Source organism: Polyodon spathula, chromosome 34 (assembly GCF_017654505.1).
Source record: "Polyodon spathula isolate WHYD16114869_AA chromosome 34, ASM1765450v1, whole genome shotgun sequence".
Taxonomy (NCBI): domain Eukaryota; kingdom Metazoa; phylum Chordata; class Actinopteri; order Acipenseriformes; family Polyodontidae; genus Polyodon; species Polyodon spathula.
In genome coordinates, this window is record NC_054567.1 from 2,317,228 (window position 1) to 2,339,350 (window position 22,123).

At 39.2% G+C, this 22,123-nt stretch overlaps 1 protein-coding gene across 2 annotated transcripts in view; it reads right to left on the bottom strand.

Moving 5' to 3' along the window:
- Positions 1 to 22,123, bottom strand: part of LOC121303624 (astrotactin-2-like) — a 728,767-nt gene that overhangs the window by 315,747 nt on the left and 390,897 nt on the right. For both annotated transcript variants that reach the window (XM_041234419.1, XM_041234420.1), the window contains 2 exons: positions 5,916 to 6,082; positions 4,931 to 5,119 (listed from right to left, as the gene is read on the bottom strand). In XM_041234419.1, the coding sequence (XP_041090353.1) occupies positions 4,931 to 5,119; positions 5,916 to 6,082 (356 nt within the window). The remainder of the gene's footprint in view (positions 1 to 4,930; positions 5,120 to 5,915; positions 6,083 to 22,123) is intronic.

Genomic DNA, 22,123 nt, shown 5'->3' on the forward strand with positions numbered 1-22,123 from the left:
GGAAGCAGTGTTAAACTGCTAATGCACATGCAAGAAGGATGTTTTTAGACCTGTGGTTCACACTCCTCAAGCTGCTATGTCTAACTCTGCTTTGTACGATACCAACACAATGCTTCCAACACTGTGACACACATCCCAGTCATTCTTTAGAAAAGGAAACAGAGAAATCATTGAATTCATAGAGAAATAACAAAAGCACATATGAAAACCCTCCTCATCCAGACCTATTAAAGCATTATTTTCAATTTGAAACATCACAGTTCAGTGCCATGATAGCAATGCGCTCCATGGGAACAGTAGGCAGGAATACTCTCAGTTTAATCAGTTTAAAGCTGCACAGCTACATAGCAAAACAAAGCACCATCAACATGATTAGAGAAACATCTCCTTCATTGTGATTTACCAACCCATTGGAAACCCTTTTCATGTGTCATAATTCATGTATTATTAGCACGTACTCACATGCAAATACGTGTGTCTGCATTGCTAGGGTTTGTTGGCACATTCTCATAGTTTACATGAGAAAACTGATTTAAAAAAAAAAAAAAGTTTAATAAAGTTCATGTGGCATTGTTCATCAAACGGTGATTGAAGTTACTAGCTATGATGATTCTGAAAATGTATTTGTTTTAATAAATCTGTGTAAAAGGGCTTTCACTTAAGTTCTTGATCTGCTCTTCAGTTCAAGTTGCCTGCCATAGACATATACACCATCTCAGAACAGATCAGCCAGACAGGAGTAAGAGCCAGAGCTCAGCAATAAACAGCAGACTTGGATCCAAGACTCCTGTTGTGATACTCTCAATGCACAGCTGTGCACTGGAGGGCGCTGCCTTTTACTAATATAAAGACACTGGCTGATCTAGCCTACCTTACATGTGTCTATGGCTGGTCTAGCCTACCTTACACCCTAACACAGACTTCAAATAAACATTATCAGTCATTTCAATAAGAAACACTCATACTGAAAACAGCATACAAAAATAAGGGCAGTAAAACAACATGCTAGCATGGCCTTAATTGCCCCTGGTTATTGAGGAATGCTTTATATTTAGTCATGCTTTAGATCAGTTTATTTAGAGTTGATGCACAGACTCAAGGTCTAGTTCTGAATTGCAGTGAGGTCAGCCTGTGCCAGTGCCCCATGTTAAAGCCAACACAAGGCTTTAGAAAACCTCCAGAGTCTGAACCTCTGATTGTAGAAGATACAAGCAGAACTGCCCTGAAGCCCTTCTGTGTGTGAGTCAACGGTGAAGTCATGCTGGTAAATCATTGCACTCTCTTCAAGAAGTATGATTCTACTCCCAGACAGTATCTCTTCATGCCTTGCAGCTAAGCATCCAAAAATATACTTTTCAGCTGTGACTGCAGGAAACTGCCACTGAATTTAGAACAGCACTTATTAAACTAACAGCTCAGCACAACTTTGCGCAGGCCTGTGGAACTTCAAAAGGAATTAAAACGAGTGAGGCGTGAACATCACTCCCGCAATCTATAACTCTGGAAACCTTTCTGAAGAGCTGTGTACTGGATGTTAAAGACAATGTTAACAGACATTGGACACTTTATAAGATAAAGTCTACCAATCTACACAGATTTCAAAGTCCTTCTGTTTTATATAGTACTATAGCTCTGTGCTCTACAATGATTCAGACTGACTGTCCAATGCATGGCTCATTGAGCTCCACAACATGACTCTGTAGCAGGGCTGGGGTCATGCACATAAGAGGGCTTCTGTGATTATTATTGTCAATACAAGTTTTGTGATTGTAGAAATAAGAACAGGATTAGTTTTAATGGAGAGCCTGACACTCTGTGTGTAGCAGCTTGCCTGCTGTGTGTAGTTGCAGGAATGAGCAGCGTGTGTGTGTGTTTACCAGCTGTGAGCACCTAATCAGCAGGTGTGCGGGGTGCAGAAGAGCTGCTGTAAAGCCATCGGGGTCAGAGCACTGCTGCTGCCAAAGCATCGGCCCGTCTGTGCTACTGAATGACTGGGTTCAGGAGTCAAGTTGGAGTCGGGTGAACTGCCCGAGTAACAGGGAGTTAAGTTTCGGGACAGTAGATCCCACCCAGTATAGCAGACAGGTCTGGAAACAGGACCTCCATTTTGTTAGCTGATTGGCGTACCCCGTTTTTCATGGCAGTGTTTGTTTTGGTTTTTGTACGCTGGTCCGTACGTCCCACGTGAGCTGTCTTGCTGATAGAGTCACGTGAGGTTCCTCTGTGTGTGTGTGTAAATAAACCTGCACATCTGCAACCTTCAACAATCCCAACCTTCTGTCTCCATCTCCTGTCAATCCAGCAGCGAACACTCATGCACGTCATCCATGCATGACTCCTTATATCACGGGTAGCAAAACCCCTGTTACAGGCTCTTTTCATTTAGAGGTAAAGAATCCCAATGAAGGCTGTAATTCGTTCAGTTCGAGCGAGTTTCAATATTTTAATCCTGTCAGCTTCTAGAGGGTTGTGTGATGATGATGGCTCTACTCTGAACCTGACTGGCTGAGACTAGCGGTGTGCATTATAATTAAGTAGGAATTCATTGTAAAATTGTAACTCAGTAAGAGTGACACTTAGCTATCATGCAACATGTAACTTTCCTAATCCCACAACACCACTTAGCAATGATCCCAATGAAACCCTGGACTGGTTCCAGTTCAACACTGAACACTGTGCTACTTTTTTTCTGGATTGTTTTTTTTTTGTTTTTGTTCAATTTCCTCTTGATCCTGCTCCAATAGTTTTTTAATAAAGTGCTTATTTCTGGAACAGGTGGCATCAATGTACACTGCAATTCCACTAGTGTACAATCACGTTCTGTATGTTATATAGCAAACAGGTGCACAAATCCGAACCCCAAACCATACCAAATTTGGGTGAACTAAGGATTTGAAAGAAGATGAAACATCAGCCTAGGTGTTTGTCAAACACCTAAATATCAAGCAAATTGTCAAACAATAATTTCCAGCATGTTTTTGAATATTACATTCTAACAACACACTACATTCAAATTTGTAATTAAGGTAGTGTACGGAAATGTTTAGATTTTATGTAGCTTCAAAAACAGGACATTGATCCTCTATGAAATATGAATGCAAATCGATATGTGTTTACTACACAAGTTTACTAGGAACGAGTAATACTGTAGCTAGGAGTTCAATGCTGTCCTGAATAGACTGAACAACATACATTGAATTGAAAGGTCTTATCTGTCTAGACCATTTCAACTATGGTTGTATTCTTTGTTATTAGGCTACCCATTTAAATGCATCTTAACTTATCTCTACATCTCGATTTCTTACTTAGAGAGTTGACCTTGAAAATATTACATTTGCATCCATTCTGACATATTTGCCTTTCATTTCCAATTACATTAATATATGGTTGGTTATAAAGTGCGTTTAGAAAAGAGAGACCTAAGCTTTTGGTATTTGTACAGTCAAATGAAGTATGGAATTCAAGTTTGGTTCCTGGTCCAGCAGAGGGCAGTACCTGTGTTTAGAGAGCACTGTGGTTGCATATGCTATTATTGTTTAAATGTACATATCCTAGCACGGCATCTGCACCTGTAGTGGAACAAAATCTTAGAGCTTATTAACCTCAAATAGAAACATCATTCAATATTCCCTTCAGAATCTCCCAACCAGGTTCACACTGAGTCTTTACTGCCTCTTAAGTATTTCCTATACAATCCTGCAGTAAAGAAAGATGGGCCACATATTTCATAGATTACATTAAACCATATGAATCGCAATCTGACATTTTGAGAAGGTAGCCTAATATTATTTCATGTGGAAGAGCAGTATGAATCAGTCGGCTTTTAATAGCAAGTCATTAACTGAAGCACCTCATGTTTTACAAGGAGGAATCGTTGTGTCTGATCACATAAAACACGTTTTAGAATATCACACTGTGGCAAATGTATGATATCGCCTGGAGACACCCCAAAAAATATTGCTGCTAATGAACTCAGATGCATGACCTCTACCTGCACTGGAAACCAAGAGCAGATCTTTGAGGGTTTGTTGCTTTTTTTTTTCTCCATGTAGACTGGGTCAGTTGGAGTAGAGAGCACACCGCTTACAACCTTTCCATTGTAATGCCAGATGCACTTTTGTTCAAACAGCCAAGAGCAGGTCTCAAAAGTAAATGAAAAGTGAAACCTGGGACGCTCTAAATCCAATATCAACAAAGTGCAAAGACATCAATATTGCTGCCACGAATAAACTTGATCGGATTTGTTGAGTGATGAATTTATCACGAATTCCTGTTAAAAAAGGCACCAATACACCAGACCTGCACTTTGTTATTTATATATATATATATATATATATATATATATATATATATATATATATATATATATATATATATATATATATATATATATATATATATATAAATAACAAAGTGCAGTAACATAACCATCCAAAACATAGATCTTAATAACACATATTAATATTTTAAAGGTCAAAGCATCAAGCAGACATACATTTTGACTAGTGCATTTTTCTACTTGATAGAGAGTTTTGAAGCTATGGATACAGTATTAATGTTTACTAGTATCATTATAATATTATACCAGTATACACAGTAGCCCATTCTCTGTCACTCAAAATGCTTAATTTACAAGCATCCCTATATAATAGCTAACAAGGTGAAGTAGTAGGATCTAAAACATTGCAAGCATTTAAAAAAACACTAGATAATGTGCTTTTAAATTAATTCCCCCAACAAGGGACAAGCCTTATATATCCTTAAAGGACAATGTCTTCGATCTTAAGTCAACTGCTCATAATAATCACCCATCCATAGAAGAGAAATAACAGACCTCTGTCATGAAAATAATTCCCATTTTAAGTTCATTTGACTGCTTTGCCCAGGGTGAATTCACCCATGTGATGAGTGGGGTCATGTGAGCGCTCACCTAAATGTCATCTGGAAGATCTGGCCCTGGTTCACTTGCTGGGTCTTGTTGTTGTAGCCGTGCAGCATCTCTCCGAAGAGGGTGTCATTGAGCCTGGCGTCCTGCCTCTGACACCTGGGGCCCTCGCAGGCATCTGAGAGCAAGACACACGACCTGCCGTCTGCTGCCAGTCTGTACTCCTCCACACACCTGGCAATGCACAAGCATAGCTGTGTGACACTCTACCCACTCCTCGGGGTCAGCACAGGATGACACAATGCTGCTAGCCTGTACTCCTCCACATACCTGGCAATGCACAAGCACAGCTGTGTGACACTTTACCCACTCCTCGGGGTCAGCACAGGATGACACAATGCTGCCAGCCTGTACTCCTCCACACACCTGGCAATGCACAAGCACAGCTGTGTGACACTCTACCCACTCCTCGGGGTCAGCACAGGATGACACAATGCTGCCAGGCACAAGAAGTGGCTGCAAACCTTCCCTTAGTGGGTTCAGTGGTTTGTGATTCTAATACATTGTATCCTGTTTACAGATGTTTAGTTCCTGGCTACAAATGTTGTGATTTATATTTAAAGTAGAAAGCAATATCATTTTGTAGAGCTTCTTTACACAGTCCCCTCGTCTGAACTAAACAAGTTGGGCAGATAAATCTTGAAAACGTGTCAGTGCTATTTAAAACACAATATCAATTGTGCTGCACCTTGACTGTATTACAGATTGCCCACACAAATGAAAAACTTTAAATGGTACACTTCAAAGCAACTCTAATAGAAAAAAGAGCCTTCCACAGGACTCCCTGCACTATATCATATTCAACACCATGCACACCAACATAAGCTTTATCCAGTAATCAAATACTACAACAAAAACATTTTTTAGTTGAAGGCAAGGGTAAAATCTCTCATACAGTTTCAAATTGTAATTATACAGTAGTTTTTTCCACCCAAGGGTGTGATTAAAAGACTTGCTCAAATGCACTTACCCACAGAACATGAGAACATTGCTGGAGGTGAGGTCCTCGGGCAAGGGCACCAGTTGCTGAAGGCATAGCTGTTCACACCCCCCATTAAAACCATCCGAGCAATCTGTGCCTTTGGCGTAGTCATAGCAACCAGTCCCATCCTTCATTGGCCTCAGACCTGCCGGACACTAAAGAAAACAATTTAAGATTAAAACAAGCACGACTTTGTTATTAATATTCATTCATAGGCACTACTTGTAGAGAAGTCAGCAGAAAGTGCACGCTTTAGTATAACAAAAATACACAGACCCATTTCATGAGATTATGAGATTTTAAATATTTATCTTCCAAAATAATTGGTCTCTGGTGTAAAATAATGCTGCTTTAAATTATAAAAGAAAGCTCATCCTTCAATCCTGATTTGTGCCATAATTCCAGGTAAAGGATTCCATTCTTCTGAGGCTCCGGCACAGGGACTGTCATTACTGTTACCAAGTTTTAATGATATTTCCATGTAGAACAGTATCCCTTTGTTGAGAAGTATCAATTCAAATCACAACCAAAAGCCTCCCTCAAAAAATACTCTCTTAGCACAGATCAGAGCTTACGATTGGTAACAACACAATGTCATGACAAAATGATATCTTAATGCTTCAGGAACGTTGTTCACCTGTGAAGCATTACATGACATCCAAAAGTTTTTCTAAAGAAAACACTCTGATCACCATCTGTTTCCTTGCTACCCTCAGTCCCTTTACTGTCAGCCTCCTTCTCCTAGTAACACTCCCTCTGACGAGTACAGAGCAGTAGAGAGGGGTCTGCATGCACTGGACATTCACAGTGTAGTAGAGAGGGGTCTGCATGCACTGGACATTCACAGTGTAGTAGAGAGGGGTCTGCATGCACTGGACATTCACAGTGTAGTAGAGAGGGGTCTGCATGCACTGGACATTCACAGTGTAGTAGAGAGGGGTCTGCATGCACTGGACATTCACAGTGTAGTAGAGAGGGGTCTGCTGCATGCACTGGACATTCACAGTGTAGTAGAGAGGGGTCTGCATGCACTGGACATTCACAGTGTAGTAGTAGTAGAGAGGGGTCTGCATGCACTGGACATTCACAGTGTAGTAGAGAGGGGTCTGCATGCACTGGACATTCACAGTGTAGTAGAGAGGGGTCTGCATGCACTGGACATTCACAGTGTAGTAGAGAGGGGTCTGCATGCACTGGACATTCACAGTGTAGTAGAGAGGGGTCAGAGTAGTAGAGAGGGGTCTGCATGCACTGGACATTCACAGTGTAGTAGAGAGGGGTCTGCATGCACTGGACATTCACAGTGTAGTAGAGAGGGGTCTGCATGCACTGGACATTCACAGAGTAGTAGAGAGGGGTCTGCATGCACTGGACATTCACAGTGTAGTAGAGAGGGGTCTGCATGCACTGGACATTCACAGTGTAGTAGAGAGGGGTCTGCATGCACTGGACATTCACAGTGTAGTAGAGAGGGGTCTGCATGCACTGGACATTCACAGTGTAGTAGAGAGGGGTCTGCATGCACTGGACATTCACAGTGTAGTAGAGAGGGGTCTGCATGCACTGGACATTCATTAATGTTGTGATAGTCCTGAAGAACTGGTTTGTGCAGTTCACTAAAACAGGAGGCTTCTTTTCATTTGACGTTTTAAACATTTGCTAATGAGTTCCTTCATAGTACACTCCTTTCTTGGGTCCCATTGTACAGGTAATGCACATGCTACTGTTTAATTAGACTAATTAGTTGCATTAACTTATACATTCCCAAACCATATACAGTATACTGGGACTTGTATCAACACTTCAGGTTTTCTTATGACATCATCTATTGTTGGTCAGGCTAACTGTTTATTTACCTTCAGGGATGGGCAGTGGAAACAAATGGGCAAACTTGTTCCCGAAGCAATTCACAGCACAATCCAAAAAGCAATATTCGACAATACTTGAATTAAAAGAGGTAAGCGTATTGTATAGAAGTCCTTCAAGGGTGTTTTGGTCAGGTCTGGAGAGTACAATGAATGGTGGTCATTGGCAGCTCTCTACAGGTTGTTTATGGTTCAAGGTCAGTTCCCAGGTTCAGCTCCCTAATAAACTTGCAAGTCACTAGTGAGAGCTGTATTGAGCTATTTTATTAGGTAATGTTTTATTGTATTAGTTATCATGGATCAGGCCTGGTATGAATGACAGTTATAGCTGCGGGATATAGTGCTCTCTGCAACCCCTGATGATGGTCCTAAAATCATCCAGTGCATCTAACTCCCAGTAATGCAAAGTGTCTTTAAATGTGCATGTATGTATCTATGTGTGTTCATCCCTGTGTGTGAATCCCTGTGTGTGTATCGCTGTGTGCTTGTAATGCTGAGTGTGTGTATATCCCTCTGTGTGTATCCCTGTGTGTGTGTTTGTGTGTGTGTGTGTGTGTAACTATGTGTGTGTATCCATGTGTATCCCTGTGTGTGTATTCATGTGTGTGTGTATATCTATGTGTGTGTGTATATCTATGCATGTGTTTCTGCTCAGATCTACAATCTTACGAATCAAGCCTATCAACAGTAGCTTGCATGTAAGTTCTGAAATTTCTTATCAAAACTTGTTTTATGCTTCATTTTGTGCTGCTTTAATGCGCATGCTATTTTGTTTGTTTTTTTGTTTTTGATTTTTTGCCCAGCGCCTCTCAGACACGGGTAGCTCCAAGATTCAATGTGCAAGCAGACAGGCCACATTCATCAAATTAATTTCATATCCAAAACACGCCTGTGCAATGCAATGCAGGAGAGAGATGTGGTAATAAAGGTGCCAAAGAGAAATCCCAAGCCTTGGGGTAGGAGTAGGCTTTAATGAAGCTCTTAAGCTTTTCAAAAGTATAATAACGCTTTCATAGTTTGAAGATATCAATGTTATAAATCAAAGCAGTCTGTGAAGCAGAGACATTTATACATACAGGAGGTGAAACATTGAGAAGGCATTCAGTGTTGAGAAGTGGAAACAAAAAATAGCTCTTCCCTGAATGAAGAGGAATCGCAAATATGTGCCTTTTTAATTTAAGTTCTTAAATAGTTACCTTTCTTATAGCAAGAATTTTAGTGAATCTTAGTTTGTCAAATAGCATTCTATGCTACTGCCAACTGTAAACTTTATGAGTCATTGTGGCAGAGTGGAAGCCCTGCTGGTATAAGGTGTGTGTGTGTGTGTGTTTGTGTGTGTGTGTGTGTGTGTGTGTGTGTGGGTGTGTGTGTGCGCTTGTGTGCATATGAGTGCGTGCGTGTGTGTGTGTGTGTGTGTGTGTGTGTGTGCATGTGAGTGCGTGTGTGTGTTTGTGTGTGTGGGTGTGGGTGTGTTTCTGTGTGCTTGTGTGTGTGGGTGTGTTTCTGTGTGCTTGTGTGTGTGCTTGTGTGCATGAGCGTGCGTGCGTATGTGTGTGTGTGCGTGCGTGCGGGTGTGTTTGTGCACGTGAGTGTGCATGTGGAGAAACACGTGGGAATGTAGTCACAGGTGTGTAAAAAGGGGAATCACGGGTGGTTTTGGGAGTCAATGTTGGTGAATTATGATGGAGAAGGTGAGAGGAGAGCTGGTGGGGGTTGTAGTGTTTTGGGGAGTACAGTGCTGTGTTTTATGGGACTCAGCGGCTCAGCTTAAAACCACACAGTATATTTACAGTGTTTGTATTGTATTGTTTTGTTTAACTTTGTTTTGGTCACCATACCTCTGTTGTTTCCTTCATGTTTTTGTTAATTGTTTTATTATTTATATTAAAAGTACGCATTAGGACTTAAACTTGCAGATTCTGTCTCTGGGCTTCCTTCCTGCCAGTTACCAGCCTTGGCTGTGATGCTACCCTATTCACGATTTCATACACTGCTCATCCAGTATTTTTGTATTTCAATCTGTTTTCAGCTTGAGAATTGAAGCACTTAGTAAAGCTGTGTTTCCATCCGTCACCCAAACAGTACTGGAAACCATTTAAATCAGTCCTGCTTGCTTCCATCTGCAGGTAAATGCAGAAAATCAAGAAAAAAGATCACAAAGATTTCACAAAATATCAGTGTCCCTTATAAGAGTATGATAGCAAAAACAAAGAACAGTGTAATAAAGCACAGTGAGAGCATGATAAAGCACTGGCAAGCAAGCACTGCCTAGCACAGAGCAACCCATGGTGAAGTACTCTGTACATTTACTAGGGTAAAATTAAAAGAGGTATTTGAGGCCTAGTATGTATACTTCTGACTATTTAATGCTTTGATATACACTGTAAATCTTATAAGAAATGTCAAGTAGAGCAGACAGGCATGTCAGCAAGTGCCTTCAACAGCGTGCACAGGCAACGCGAGTGCCAGTTTTTTCTGTCATGAGCACACCATGCGATGCCATAGTAATTCATCCACAACTCAGTTTTTATCTAAAACGTTTAATAAAATAAGCCAAGTAAACAAATGTTTCATCTAGTGCATTCATCAGTGTGAGTATTCAAACTGTTTTAGCCGCAATGCGCACAGCTGCCATGCCTTGTCTTTTTTAGTAAGATAAAGCCTCTGGAACATGTAAGTTTACACCACAGTAATAGGTGCAGGCTAAAAGAATTGTGCCTTCCAGAACATGCTGCGACAACTTTTACTGTAAGATTTACTGTCCCATAGGAATGATCAATAAACTATAGTGAAACTATTCATTACACATTAGCAATGCATTAGGCATGTTTGACAGATGGCTGATGCAGTTCGGCAGTTCGGACACTTTTCCTGGTAATCAGCAGTATTTAAACATGCTTTAACAGACTAGCAGATAAAAAAAAAAATAAAACTGATTCTGCAAATGCATTACAGGGCAGAGAATAATAAACCATTGCATTCATATGGCACACATATATGGGTGTATTCAGCTGACCCAAAGACTTTTCCTTATTTATAGACAGCACTCAAATACACTGTTAGATGTTTATATATTATATATATATATATATATATATATATATATATATATATATATATATATATATACACACACACACACACACACACACACACACACACACACACACACACACACACACACACACACACACACATATCTAACAGTGTATTTGAGTGCTTCTGTAAATAAGGAAAAGCCTTTGGATCCTTTTTGTTGCCTTATAGCCTGGAATTAAAATGCATTCAAATAGTTTTTCTTTTCATTTATCTACGCATCTTATTCCACAACTTCCAAGTGAAAAAAATATTCTAGAAATTTGTAGAAAATTAATTAAAAATAAAAACTGAAATAGCTTGGTTTGATAAGTGTCCACCTCCCTTGTAATAGCAATCCTAAATTAGCTCAGGTGTAAACAATCGCCTTCAAAATCACACCCCAAGTTAAGTGGCCTCCACCTGTGTTAAACTGTAGTGATTCAAATGATTTCAGGATAAATTCAACAGTTCCTGTAGGTTCCTTCTGCTGGGTAGTGTATTTCAAAGCAAAGACTCAACCATGAGCAACAAGGAGCTTTTAAAAGAACTCCAGGACAAAATTGTTGAAAGGCACAGATCAGGGGATGGGTATAAAAAATATCAAAGGCCTTGAATATCCCTTGGAGCACAGTCAAGACGATTATTAAGATGTGAAAGGTGTACGGCACCACCAAGACCGTGCCTAGATCAGGTCATCCCTCCAAACTGGATGACAGAGCAAGAAGGAGACTGTTCAGAGAGACTACCAAGAGGCCAATGGCAACTTTGCAAGAAATACAAACTTTTATGGCAAAGACTGGTCAAAAAGTGTGCATGTGACAACAATATCCCAAGCACTCCACAAATCTGGCCCGTATTTTTCTCAAGAAAGCCCACCTTTAATCCTGTTTAAAGTATGCAAAAAAAAGGCTAAGTGTTATGTTTGGCACAAACCCAACACAGCGCATCTCCCAAAGAACACCATCCCTACTGTGAAGCATGGTGGTGTTAGCATCATGATATGGGAATGTTTCTCATTGCAAGGACTGGGGCACTTGTCAGGATAGAAGGGAAAATGAATGGAGCAAAGTAAAGAAAAGTCCTTGAGGAAAACCTGCTTCCCTCTGCAAGAAAGCTGAAACTGGGACAGAAGTTCACCTTTCAGCATGACAGTGACCAAAAGCACACAGCCAAAGCTACACTGGAGTGGCTAAATAACAAAAAGGTAAATGTCCTTGAGTGACCCAGTCAGAGCCCCAACCTAAATCCAATCGAAAATTTGTGGCATTACATGAAGATTGCTGTCCCAAGGAATTTCATAGAGCTTGGACAGTTTTGCCAAGTCTAGGTGTGCAAAGTTGGTAGAGACCTATCCCAACAGACCCACAGCTGTAATTGCTGTCAAAGGTGCTTCCGCCAAGTATTAACTCAGGGGAGTGGAGACTTATCCAATTATGATCTTTCAGTTTTGTATTTTTAATATATAATCTTTTTCTCAATAAAAACTTTTTTCCCCTTAACAGTGTGGAGTATGATGTGTATATAAGTGGAAAAATGCATGAAACTCTGAGGCGCTGACACAACAAAATGTGATAATACACTGTTGTTAGAACCTACTTCAGTTGTCCAGCTGAACATGAATTTGACCTTCAGCAAAGGTATAAGGATGCAGCACTATATCTATAGCAGTGTATCTGAAATATTTGCATATCCTTAATTAGCGTTAAACATATTTCAGAAGATTCTCAGCACCATAAAAGGCAGCAATAATGTTATTAAAGCAAACCAGAGGTAGGAAAACAGATTTCAGTACTCTCCTTTAATTATCGTAATAGCATTTAGATCTGCAGTTTTAATCAAGCCAATCCCATAACAGTATGCTAATATCACTTTACTGCAGAGTCTGTCAAATTAAAAAGCTATTCAAACGCTTGTGAAGTACATGCATATGCAATATGCACCTCCACAGAACTGATCATAACAAAACGAATATATGTTTTTATTTACTTTTGTAGAAGTTAATGCCATTTTGCCTGGAGCCTTTAATTAAGAAAACACATTGGGGATGCAGACTGTGCTCAAATAATAATAAAAAAACACTGCAGGATTTCTGCATGGAAACAAAACCATAAAAACATACTACAGTGCAAAAAGAGCAATGTTTCCTGTCACTCAGAAAAAAGAATATTTAAATTACGTTTTTACAGAATCAGTTTCCCAAGAGTCGAGTATGTCATACATATTAATAAATTAGCGTCAGCTATCTTCTCACTAAGCTGCTATACAGATATATAAGAGTACTTGATTTATGGCTGGTTATAGCAGGCTTGACATTGTGACTTCAGCTGAACTGTGATTCCACACGGCTACAGAGAGATACATGCATTAGATATGCAAGTCATTTTTGAGAATTAGATTACAATACGTGCAGATTTAGTTTCTTTTTGACTTTCTGGGATTGTGATAATTTTCTTAACAATACAGACAGTATTCAGTCATAATCAGATGGCCCTTGTGTGATTTCAATAGAATTTGCTCATCCAGTGAAGGCACGACCATGCGGAGTGTAGAGTGAGTCATACAACCATGACTGATTTTAGTGTTGGTTGGTTTGATTTGGTCTTCGCTCTCCTATGGCTTGGGGAGTAAAACCTCCACAGTCCGGTAGACAAATCCTAGACTGGACCCTTCCTTGCCTAGTTTGGTAAATTCCATTGCTTGGGTACACGGGTGTTAAGAAGCTATTGACTGGAGAGCTGGAACAGAAGTAGCAGGCTGTTTTTCAGACCATGTGATCGTTGAGTGGGTTGCAGTGGTGAGGCAACATTTGAATTGAGAATTTCATATGCATCCAATAAATGGACAAGCCCACCCACAAATGCAATAGTCAGACATGTGTTTACTCCATCCAGTATCTTTGCAATGGTTATTTGGTGAATTTTAAGATGTCTTGACAGATACCAAGCTCTTCAGTGAGATCTGGTTGTTTTAAAATGGACCATTAATGTCCCAGTTGTTCTGCATACCTGTACAGTAGGGTCGAGTCAATGCTTTTTCTTTCATTTATTATTTAATTGTATACTTTCTTGACATTTTATAAGTTTAAAAACAAACTGTAGGCTATACACATGTATTAGATAGATGTGTAATAATAGAGAAGAAGACTGTATCCTTAATCTAGTTTTCCAAGTTCATTTTTACTAGTTTTGTAGGTAAAAGTTTTTCAAATGAAATGATATTTTGGAGAAAGAAACATCTGGCTTATTTAAATGCTTTTGTACATGAAAAGTGCTGTTTGGATAAGATCCCCAAGATTAAAAAGACAAACGCATTAACTTTGATTTGAAGATTAAAAAGACAAACGCATTCACTTTGATTTGAAGATTAAAAAGACAAACGCATTCACTTTGATTTGAAGATTAAAAAGACAAACGCATTCACTTTGATGTGTTGTTGTCTTTTTTTTACGATGCAGTTTCAATTGTACTCCAACAATAAGAAGAACGTAAGAGAGGGGACGAAGGCAGGAACCTGAGCCTCACTAAAGACACTTCACTGGCAGATTATATTTTCTCGATAGACAAATTCTGCTAACATTGGTTCCACATAAAACCTTCTGATCTAGTTATATGACACAGCTCTGTCATAAAGCTCAGCAATCTTACCTAGCCTGGTGTGGCTGTTTGCAATAAAAAATGTCCCACCTCATTAGGAACAGCAGCTCAAAGAGAAGAGACTCGCCTCACCTCAACAGATAATACCAAATTACAAAGTTTATTATTACAGGAACAGACTCGGAGAGAAGAGGTGCAAAATAGGACAGGCAGATTTAGAGACTTGAGACCTTTATTACGTAAATACATTCTCAATGGGGTGGGTATGTGATGAACGACAGGGGGAAAGAGCCAATGAAATGGCTTCTTTCTGCTTTAGTGGTGTTTACAATTCAAACTTCCATAGCCAAGGTCGTGAAGTTCACCTCCAGAGTGAATGGGTTTCAATATTGTATTGAATTACAAAGCTGCACCTTTCATGTGACATCGTTAAGTACCATCTTTTAGTTGACCACATCAGGCAGGTAAGCTCTAAAGCAATTCAGCCAAGGTTGACTGCCCAATATTACATATTTAATTGTGATTAGAAAGTGGTAAACAGTGGCTATATTATTGTTTTAAACAATTTAGTTTACAGATTTATTTTCCTTTTCATTGCTGAATGCTTCTTCTTGATTAGTTTCTCACAATAGAGTCACCTTGGCCCAAATAGAGTCCTAGGCCCAAATGAATCCCTGGATTAAAGTAGCTCTACACCCTTGCGCTGCATTACCACTGTAGGTATCTGTTGAGTCACATTGTCTTTTTTATATGAAACATTTCCAATAACTGGTTTCTCCTTTCAGTAAATCATCTTCTCTTGTTTAATATATCATTGGGTTTTCTCTTTGTTTTCAGTTATGAATCTGTTCCTTTTTCTGCTGTTCTGATACTACAGTGTTTCTGCCTGACCAGTTAGAATCCTCTTTGGTTCCCTGAATCCTCGTTGGACTTTCTTATTAGTTTGCAGTCTGCTTTGATTCAAAAAAGACTCACTGCCACTGCTAGGAGCCCCGGGCCTAAATTTAAACCTTACAAGATTAGCAATCATAAGACACTTCCAGCAGTGAAAATAAAGAGCTACACTAGTTTCATTGCAGCGTTTGGTAAAATCGACAGGACCCAAGAGGGCCCTGGTTTACAAAAAAGAAACTCTAAATTGATAAACGCTCTATGTGCAAAGTTTCATTTCTTTCCGTTTGAACAATCTTGTGTCTCTCAGGATGAATAGGTATTGATATTTACTCTCAGTCACACCACAGAGCTGCCCTTGATAGATCTCCATCAGTAAAACAAATTCACAAGAAGTTTCGCTCACACCTTACTCGTTCCATCTATTTAGACATTAAACAGTAATACTTCAGAGCAACTGCTGGCCTGAAAACAGACCAGTCAAAGTGTTCTCAAACTGAGGGTCGGGACCCCCCGGGATCCCAAAGCAGACAAGTGGAAAGAGGAAAAGCCCTGCACATAAAGAGGGGGCGAGGTAAAATCCTGCATGTAAAGAGGGGGCGAGGTAAAGTCCTGCATGTAAATAAATAGTGTGCTTATTCAGCATGGGAGATGTACTGCATCATTATTTAAAAAGGAAATGTATTGTTCCGCGTTTAAGAACAGCTGATTTAATGTCTTGTTTTGTATGATTTGAATGTATGCTGTGCTTAGTTAAACACACACTGTTTTGTTGTTATTCTTTGTATTGAATGTTGTCTGGCAGAGGCGGTGTTGGCAGCATGTCCTTTGTCAGACAACGTGTCCTCTGTGGCTGGTGCCGTTTACTGTTTGAATGTTTGTAATTATGGTCACCAGTATATAAGCCTACAGCTTTCCGTGTTCAGGGTGGGTGTTCAGAGGAGAGAACGAGAGCGAGCAGAGATCTAAAACAAAAGTAAAACGAAAACAATTGCTACTCATGCTGGGAAGCACCAGCACGGGACTTGTTTTGTGTTCGAGATTTGTTTTGTTTAAACTTTTATTTTCGCACTGTGAACAGTGTTTTTTGTTTCAATATTTAATTAATTTTTGTAAATAAAAACAATGCCGCAGTGTGCTTTTCACCCGAGTACCTGCCTGTGTTGTTTCTGGCAACTATCTGGTCTGGGAACGTCAACCCTCGGCTATCCTGTCACACCATCCAAATAAAACTTTTTCAACATATTTTGTGTACTAAATGATTTATCTGTGTTACTAAAAGCCATTGGTATTAACACCTACACTGCTATTTCTCACTGTACACAATAGAATCACCTAGATGTATAATCACACATAAAGCCTACAAGCTGAGTTAGGGTTTCAGCAATAACCACAAATCTCCACAAAGACATTTTATGAAGACTTGAGTATGGAAACCAAAAGATATACTACCAGACTCCCTGTTTAATAAATTCAGCCACCTTCAACTCAACCTCATATTTTTTGTATTATGGGGATTTGTATCTTGCACTTTTGGTGGTCTAACCTTCAACACTTCACAGTATCAATTACCCAAAATCTGTGAAGCACTGAAAACACTACAGAGTTCATTACCAGTTTCACCTCAGCCATGCGTTTCTTACTGAAGATAACTCTGTCATGGGTTAACATGTAGCGATGCACCCTATATTTATTACAAATTACAGGAGAAAAAAAGAATGGGGTTCAGCATCTGTGGTTTGAGATATAGGACCATGATTCCACTTGGTTAATATTATGATGGATTGATTGAAATGTCAATGTTTTTGTAGGAAGCCAGTGCCTACGTTGTTCTCCATGGGGAGAAGGCTTGCGAACATGGATACACTTCAGTGTTAATGTGCAGTGAGCCAGTCACTAAGCTAAATTCAATTTTAATTCAGTGCGATCTTATCAGCAGAAACATACATTGAGTAACAACTGGGGACAACAGATCTTCAGTGGCCCACAGATTACGAAATGATTTAAACATTACATTAGGCTGGGTTTAGCTCTTAACCTCAGTAGCAGTTATACTGAGTCAACAAAGGTACAAGAAATGATTATGCACGGTAGATACCCAGCCATTCTACAGGAAAGGGACTGCTCCATTGTATTTACATGAAGCATTACAGGCTCCATCGTTTTTGATAAGTCTTTCTGTACCTGCCTCTAACTCTGAAAAATGGATGCTTATTTTTTATTAAAGCAATGGAAAAAAGAAAGGTTCACATTTTGTTTTTCTGGTTAGCTATGAGCTGTCATTCATAACAATAAAGCACTCACTAGTGGTATAACAAAGTAAATATCATGTAGTACTACTAAATAGAATAAAAATACATGCTATGATAAAACATTTTCTCAATGTCTTCAATGTTGAAATTAGTTTTGATTTACATTATTGTACCCCTGGGTTTAGTGTGGTCTCCACCCCCAAATTAAAAAAAAAATACAATTAGATGGGAAGACGTTATCAATACCAGGGAAGACCTCATCAACATATCTGTTTAATTATAATGTAGTATTACTGCAGGCATAAGTCCATAAAGCAACAACAGATATAAGAGTACTGGAACACCAGAGCCCAGACCCGCCCAGCATGACTGCGACCATTTTAAAAGAGAATTGTAAAAAGCTCTATTGAAATGACACTTCAAGATAGTAACCCTTGAAACAAATTAAACCAAACCCTTCTTTGCTTTAATACAAATGTATATATATATATATATATATATATATATTATATATATATATATATATATATAATATATATATATAATAATACCAGATTGAAAGACAGTCTCTTCATTCGTTATTTATGCTGTCTCTTAATCTGTATCTTTTGTCTTTCTGCATTCTTTTCCTTTTTTTCAAGTTGTATTTATTATTTTTTTTGTCCATAATGCTGATGCAGCATCCTAGTGCTGTTTTCTATTACTTTTTAATCAACAATCAGGACTGCAACATGTTAGTGTAGGTCCAGGTTCAGAAGAATTAAAGGGTTTAGTATGACCACAACAAGTTAGAACGTATTTAGAGTGAGACAAAGAACACCACACTAACAAAGGGGAAACATGCATTAGTGTAATAAAGCAAAGCAATGGGGCACTACTCTAGAGGAATACATAGATAAATAATAGTGTTTATTCAGTCCAGGCACTCTGATCTTTAGAAAACCTTGTGCTTTTAATGCGATCAATCACTACTCAGCAGCTTTTGTTTTTAGACAGCCAATCTTGTCCCATCAGCCCTAGTTAATAGGGTCCCCACAATCTGGAGGAAAGCAATGAATCTTTTTGTCATGTCGAATATCTTAGCTGTCCCTGTTCGATGACTGCTAAGGTCACTGGATCATCTGCCTGCGAAGCGAGCTGTTTGGTGGGGGTATGAATAATGGCACACCGCCGCTGAGACTTGTAAATTGCTTCTACACTAAAGCTAATAAAGATATTACCGGCCTGATATTTACATTTAGCTTCTGGCCTTTCCCCATGTCTTAGAAATGAAAGCATGACTCCAAAAATTATCACAACAAAATCTATAGCAGTTTATCCCCTCAACTCCCAGCACTGTTCAATACCAACAGCAATTAAAATAAATTGAACATGAATTGGGCAGGGAAAGAAATACTACAACATCAGCAACGTTCACTTTCTACAAAGCCTTTAATATAACACAGCAAAGTAATTTATACAACAGGTAAACAGCCAGCAAACAAGATAGAATTAGTGAACCTAATTCAGAAAGCCCATATCAAACACATACAGTTAAAGTTGGGATCTAATATTGTTCTTTCAGCATTTCAGCATTTCATAGTCTCAGATCAAAGAAACTATAACATGATATCGCAAAAGTCTACCGGAAGCCATCACAGTAGTACAGTATTTCATGTTAGATTTGAAATGTCACATTTTTCAATTTGTCAGTTTTTTATTAAGTATATGGGAAAACTCAAATGTAATTCAATATGTTAACGTTACATTATTCAGCAGGTTCTATTCGACTTTATGAAGCAAAATGAGTTAATTCTATAGGGTGACGATGCACACTTTTGGCCATAGCTGTAATTAGGTGTCATCTAGGAAATTAAGAGTGTCTGAGGGTTAAAGACCAGGACTATGAAGTAAGACTGTGCCATACCCAACAGCCTACATACAAAAGGGCAGCTTTCAGCAAATCAAAGCAGATAAATAACAGTTTGACATTTCTGATGAACTCTGGGGTTTAGTGTACAGGGGTCGGCACCACCAAGTTGCGCGACAGACACTTAACAAAATTACCGGACTCAGTGACGTACATGGGGGGTGTATAGCAAACAGCAGAGCACAGTCCGATTTAAAGCACATTCTCCCATATATATATATAGAGGAGCTAAGCACACGAACATCAGTGAAGAACAGCACAACTGTATACAGCTACAGGAGTTATAATAATAATAATAATAATAATAATAATAATAATAATAATAATAATAATAATAATAATAATAAATTCAACTCACTTAGTGTTTTTGAATGTACCTTGCCACCGCAGCTACATCGAAGTCCTTTGTGCTTGTTGTTCCAGTTGCAACACGTAGACCTGCATCAACACGACAAGGCGATTCTTGTGGATGTTTTAATCGAGTTCATGTGGCTGAAGCCTCGTTCACAGCAACAGGTGTACTCGCAGTACAATGTATATTGCATTTCAACTTTGCTGGAGTTAATGTGCTTTATAAATCTTGCAGCAAGTTTTTGAATTTCTGAGACTGATGACTTTTTGTTGCAGGGGTCCAAATAAAGCATGCATTTCACCAGCTCTTTTTCAGGAAACCTGGACTTGAACGCCTGTTCAAGTTTTTTTGCATATTCAATGAACATTGCTTTTACCTTAGCAATCTCCGTTTCTGGCAAGTAGTGCTGCTCCTCACACTCCCTCAGTATCTCTGTGACATTGGCACTAGGGTTAGACTGGTCGCTTGGAGTTATGAAAAATTCCCCTGTAGAATCCTCATTTGAAGGCTGTTTAAACGGCTTCAAAATTACCTTGCAGTATTTCTCCAGAGAACACAGTATGCGTTGTATAGATTTGAGTTCTCTTTCTGCAGAGCTAGATTCATTGATGCGAGAAGTGGCAAAACCCAATTCAAGAAACTTTGATATAGAATGAATTTAGGAGATTGTAGCATGTCATGGATATTCTGGTAACTTGTTCTATAACTCAGTGATCCATTCCCAAATGCCTCTCTCTCAAAGTATTGCACTAGAGAATCCCGCAGTAACTCAAACCTCTCAATACAGGCACCCAAACTTAACCAGCGAATTTGTTTGTAGTTAACCAGGTTTGAGTATTCCTCTTCATTCAGCTCACAGATCTGTCTAAACTAATTTTTTCTTGCAGCCCCACTGAAATGTCTCACTGTCACTTTGATGGTGTCTTCCACAAAGTCAGGTATGACTGATTCAGCGTCTTTAGCCATTAAGACTTGACGATGAGTCATACAGTGCTGGACAAATAAATCGCCATAGCGATCTTTCAATCGCCTTGAAACACTTTCACGTTGGGCTAGAGTTACAGATGCCCCGTCCGATGTAAATCCCACAATTTTCTCTACAGGGTACTTGTTTCGGTAATTTTCCAAACAACCAACGATGGCTTCACTCAGATTTTGTGCATTACAACGCTCGGTTATTTCAATTAAACTCAAAAACACCTGCGTCAACATTCACAAAATGATGATAAAGTATTATTTGACTCTTGTCACTGTGGTCAGTGCTCTCGTCACACATTAAGTTTACAAACGGTGCATCTACTGCTGCTTGAACAGTTTCACTGTAAAGATAGCCACATAAATCTTCGATGTTTTTTGACACAGTTTTTACACTGCAATGCAGTCTTTGAAAAGGAGTAGAGTTTGGGTCAATTTTTTCAGCCATTTCTTTGAAAACGACGCCTGCTGTAAAGCAGTTTGGCTTTTGCTAAACAGTAGGCAAGGCAAAGATCATTCTGTGCATCTTTGAGATTGCGGTTAACAAAGTCGGTCATTGACTTTACCTGGCTTCCTCTGTTGGCTTTGGCCTCCTTGATGAATCTATCCTTCTCTACACTCGACATGTTTGAGGTCTTAGATATTTTTTTTTTTGCACCATTTTTCTGCGTGGTCACGAGCTACTGTTGACGTTATTTCATTACTTGGCCATGTCTTGCGCACTCCATAAAATAATCTGTGGGTCTTTCAAAAATGAAATATTCTCTTTCCCAAGCTGGGTTAGACGATGTTTTTTTTCAATGTTAAGAAAAAGAAAACAGTGCACAACATGATCCTAACTAACGCTTAACCGGATTGTATAACAAGGCTTCAATAGGCGATTCAGTGTGATCAAGATTCTGCAGAAACCACAGTTATGGTAGAATATTGTCATTGTCAGTTTACGGGGAGAAGCTGAGGCCAAATCTAGCCTGTTCGCATTGCAATTGTAGTATGTACATGGATAAATCATGTCTTTTTTTCAGCAGAGATTGTAAATCGTACATTTTTAAAATAAATTACAACAGACCTCAAACTTTTTACCACGAACACCTTGCCGATCCCTGTTCCCTGTGACTGCTTTGAAAATACACTAGCAGAAAACAAATTTAAAAATTGGTTCTTTAAAGAACCAATTTTATGAAAGGCTCCATGCAGCTGACACAGGCATGCATTACTGTAGCATGCAGCAGTGTGGCACTCAGTCTCGCCTTTAGGGGACTTGGTGCTGCTTCAATATTC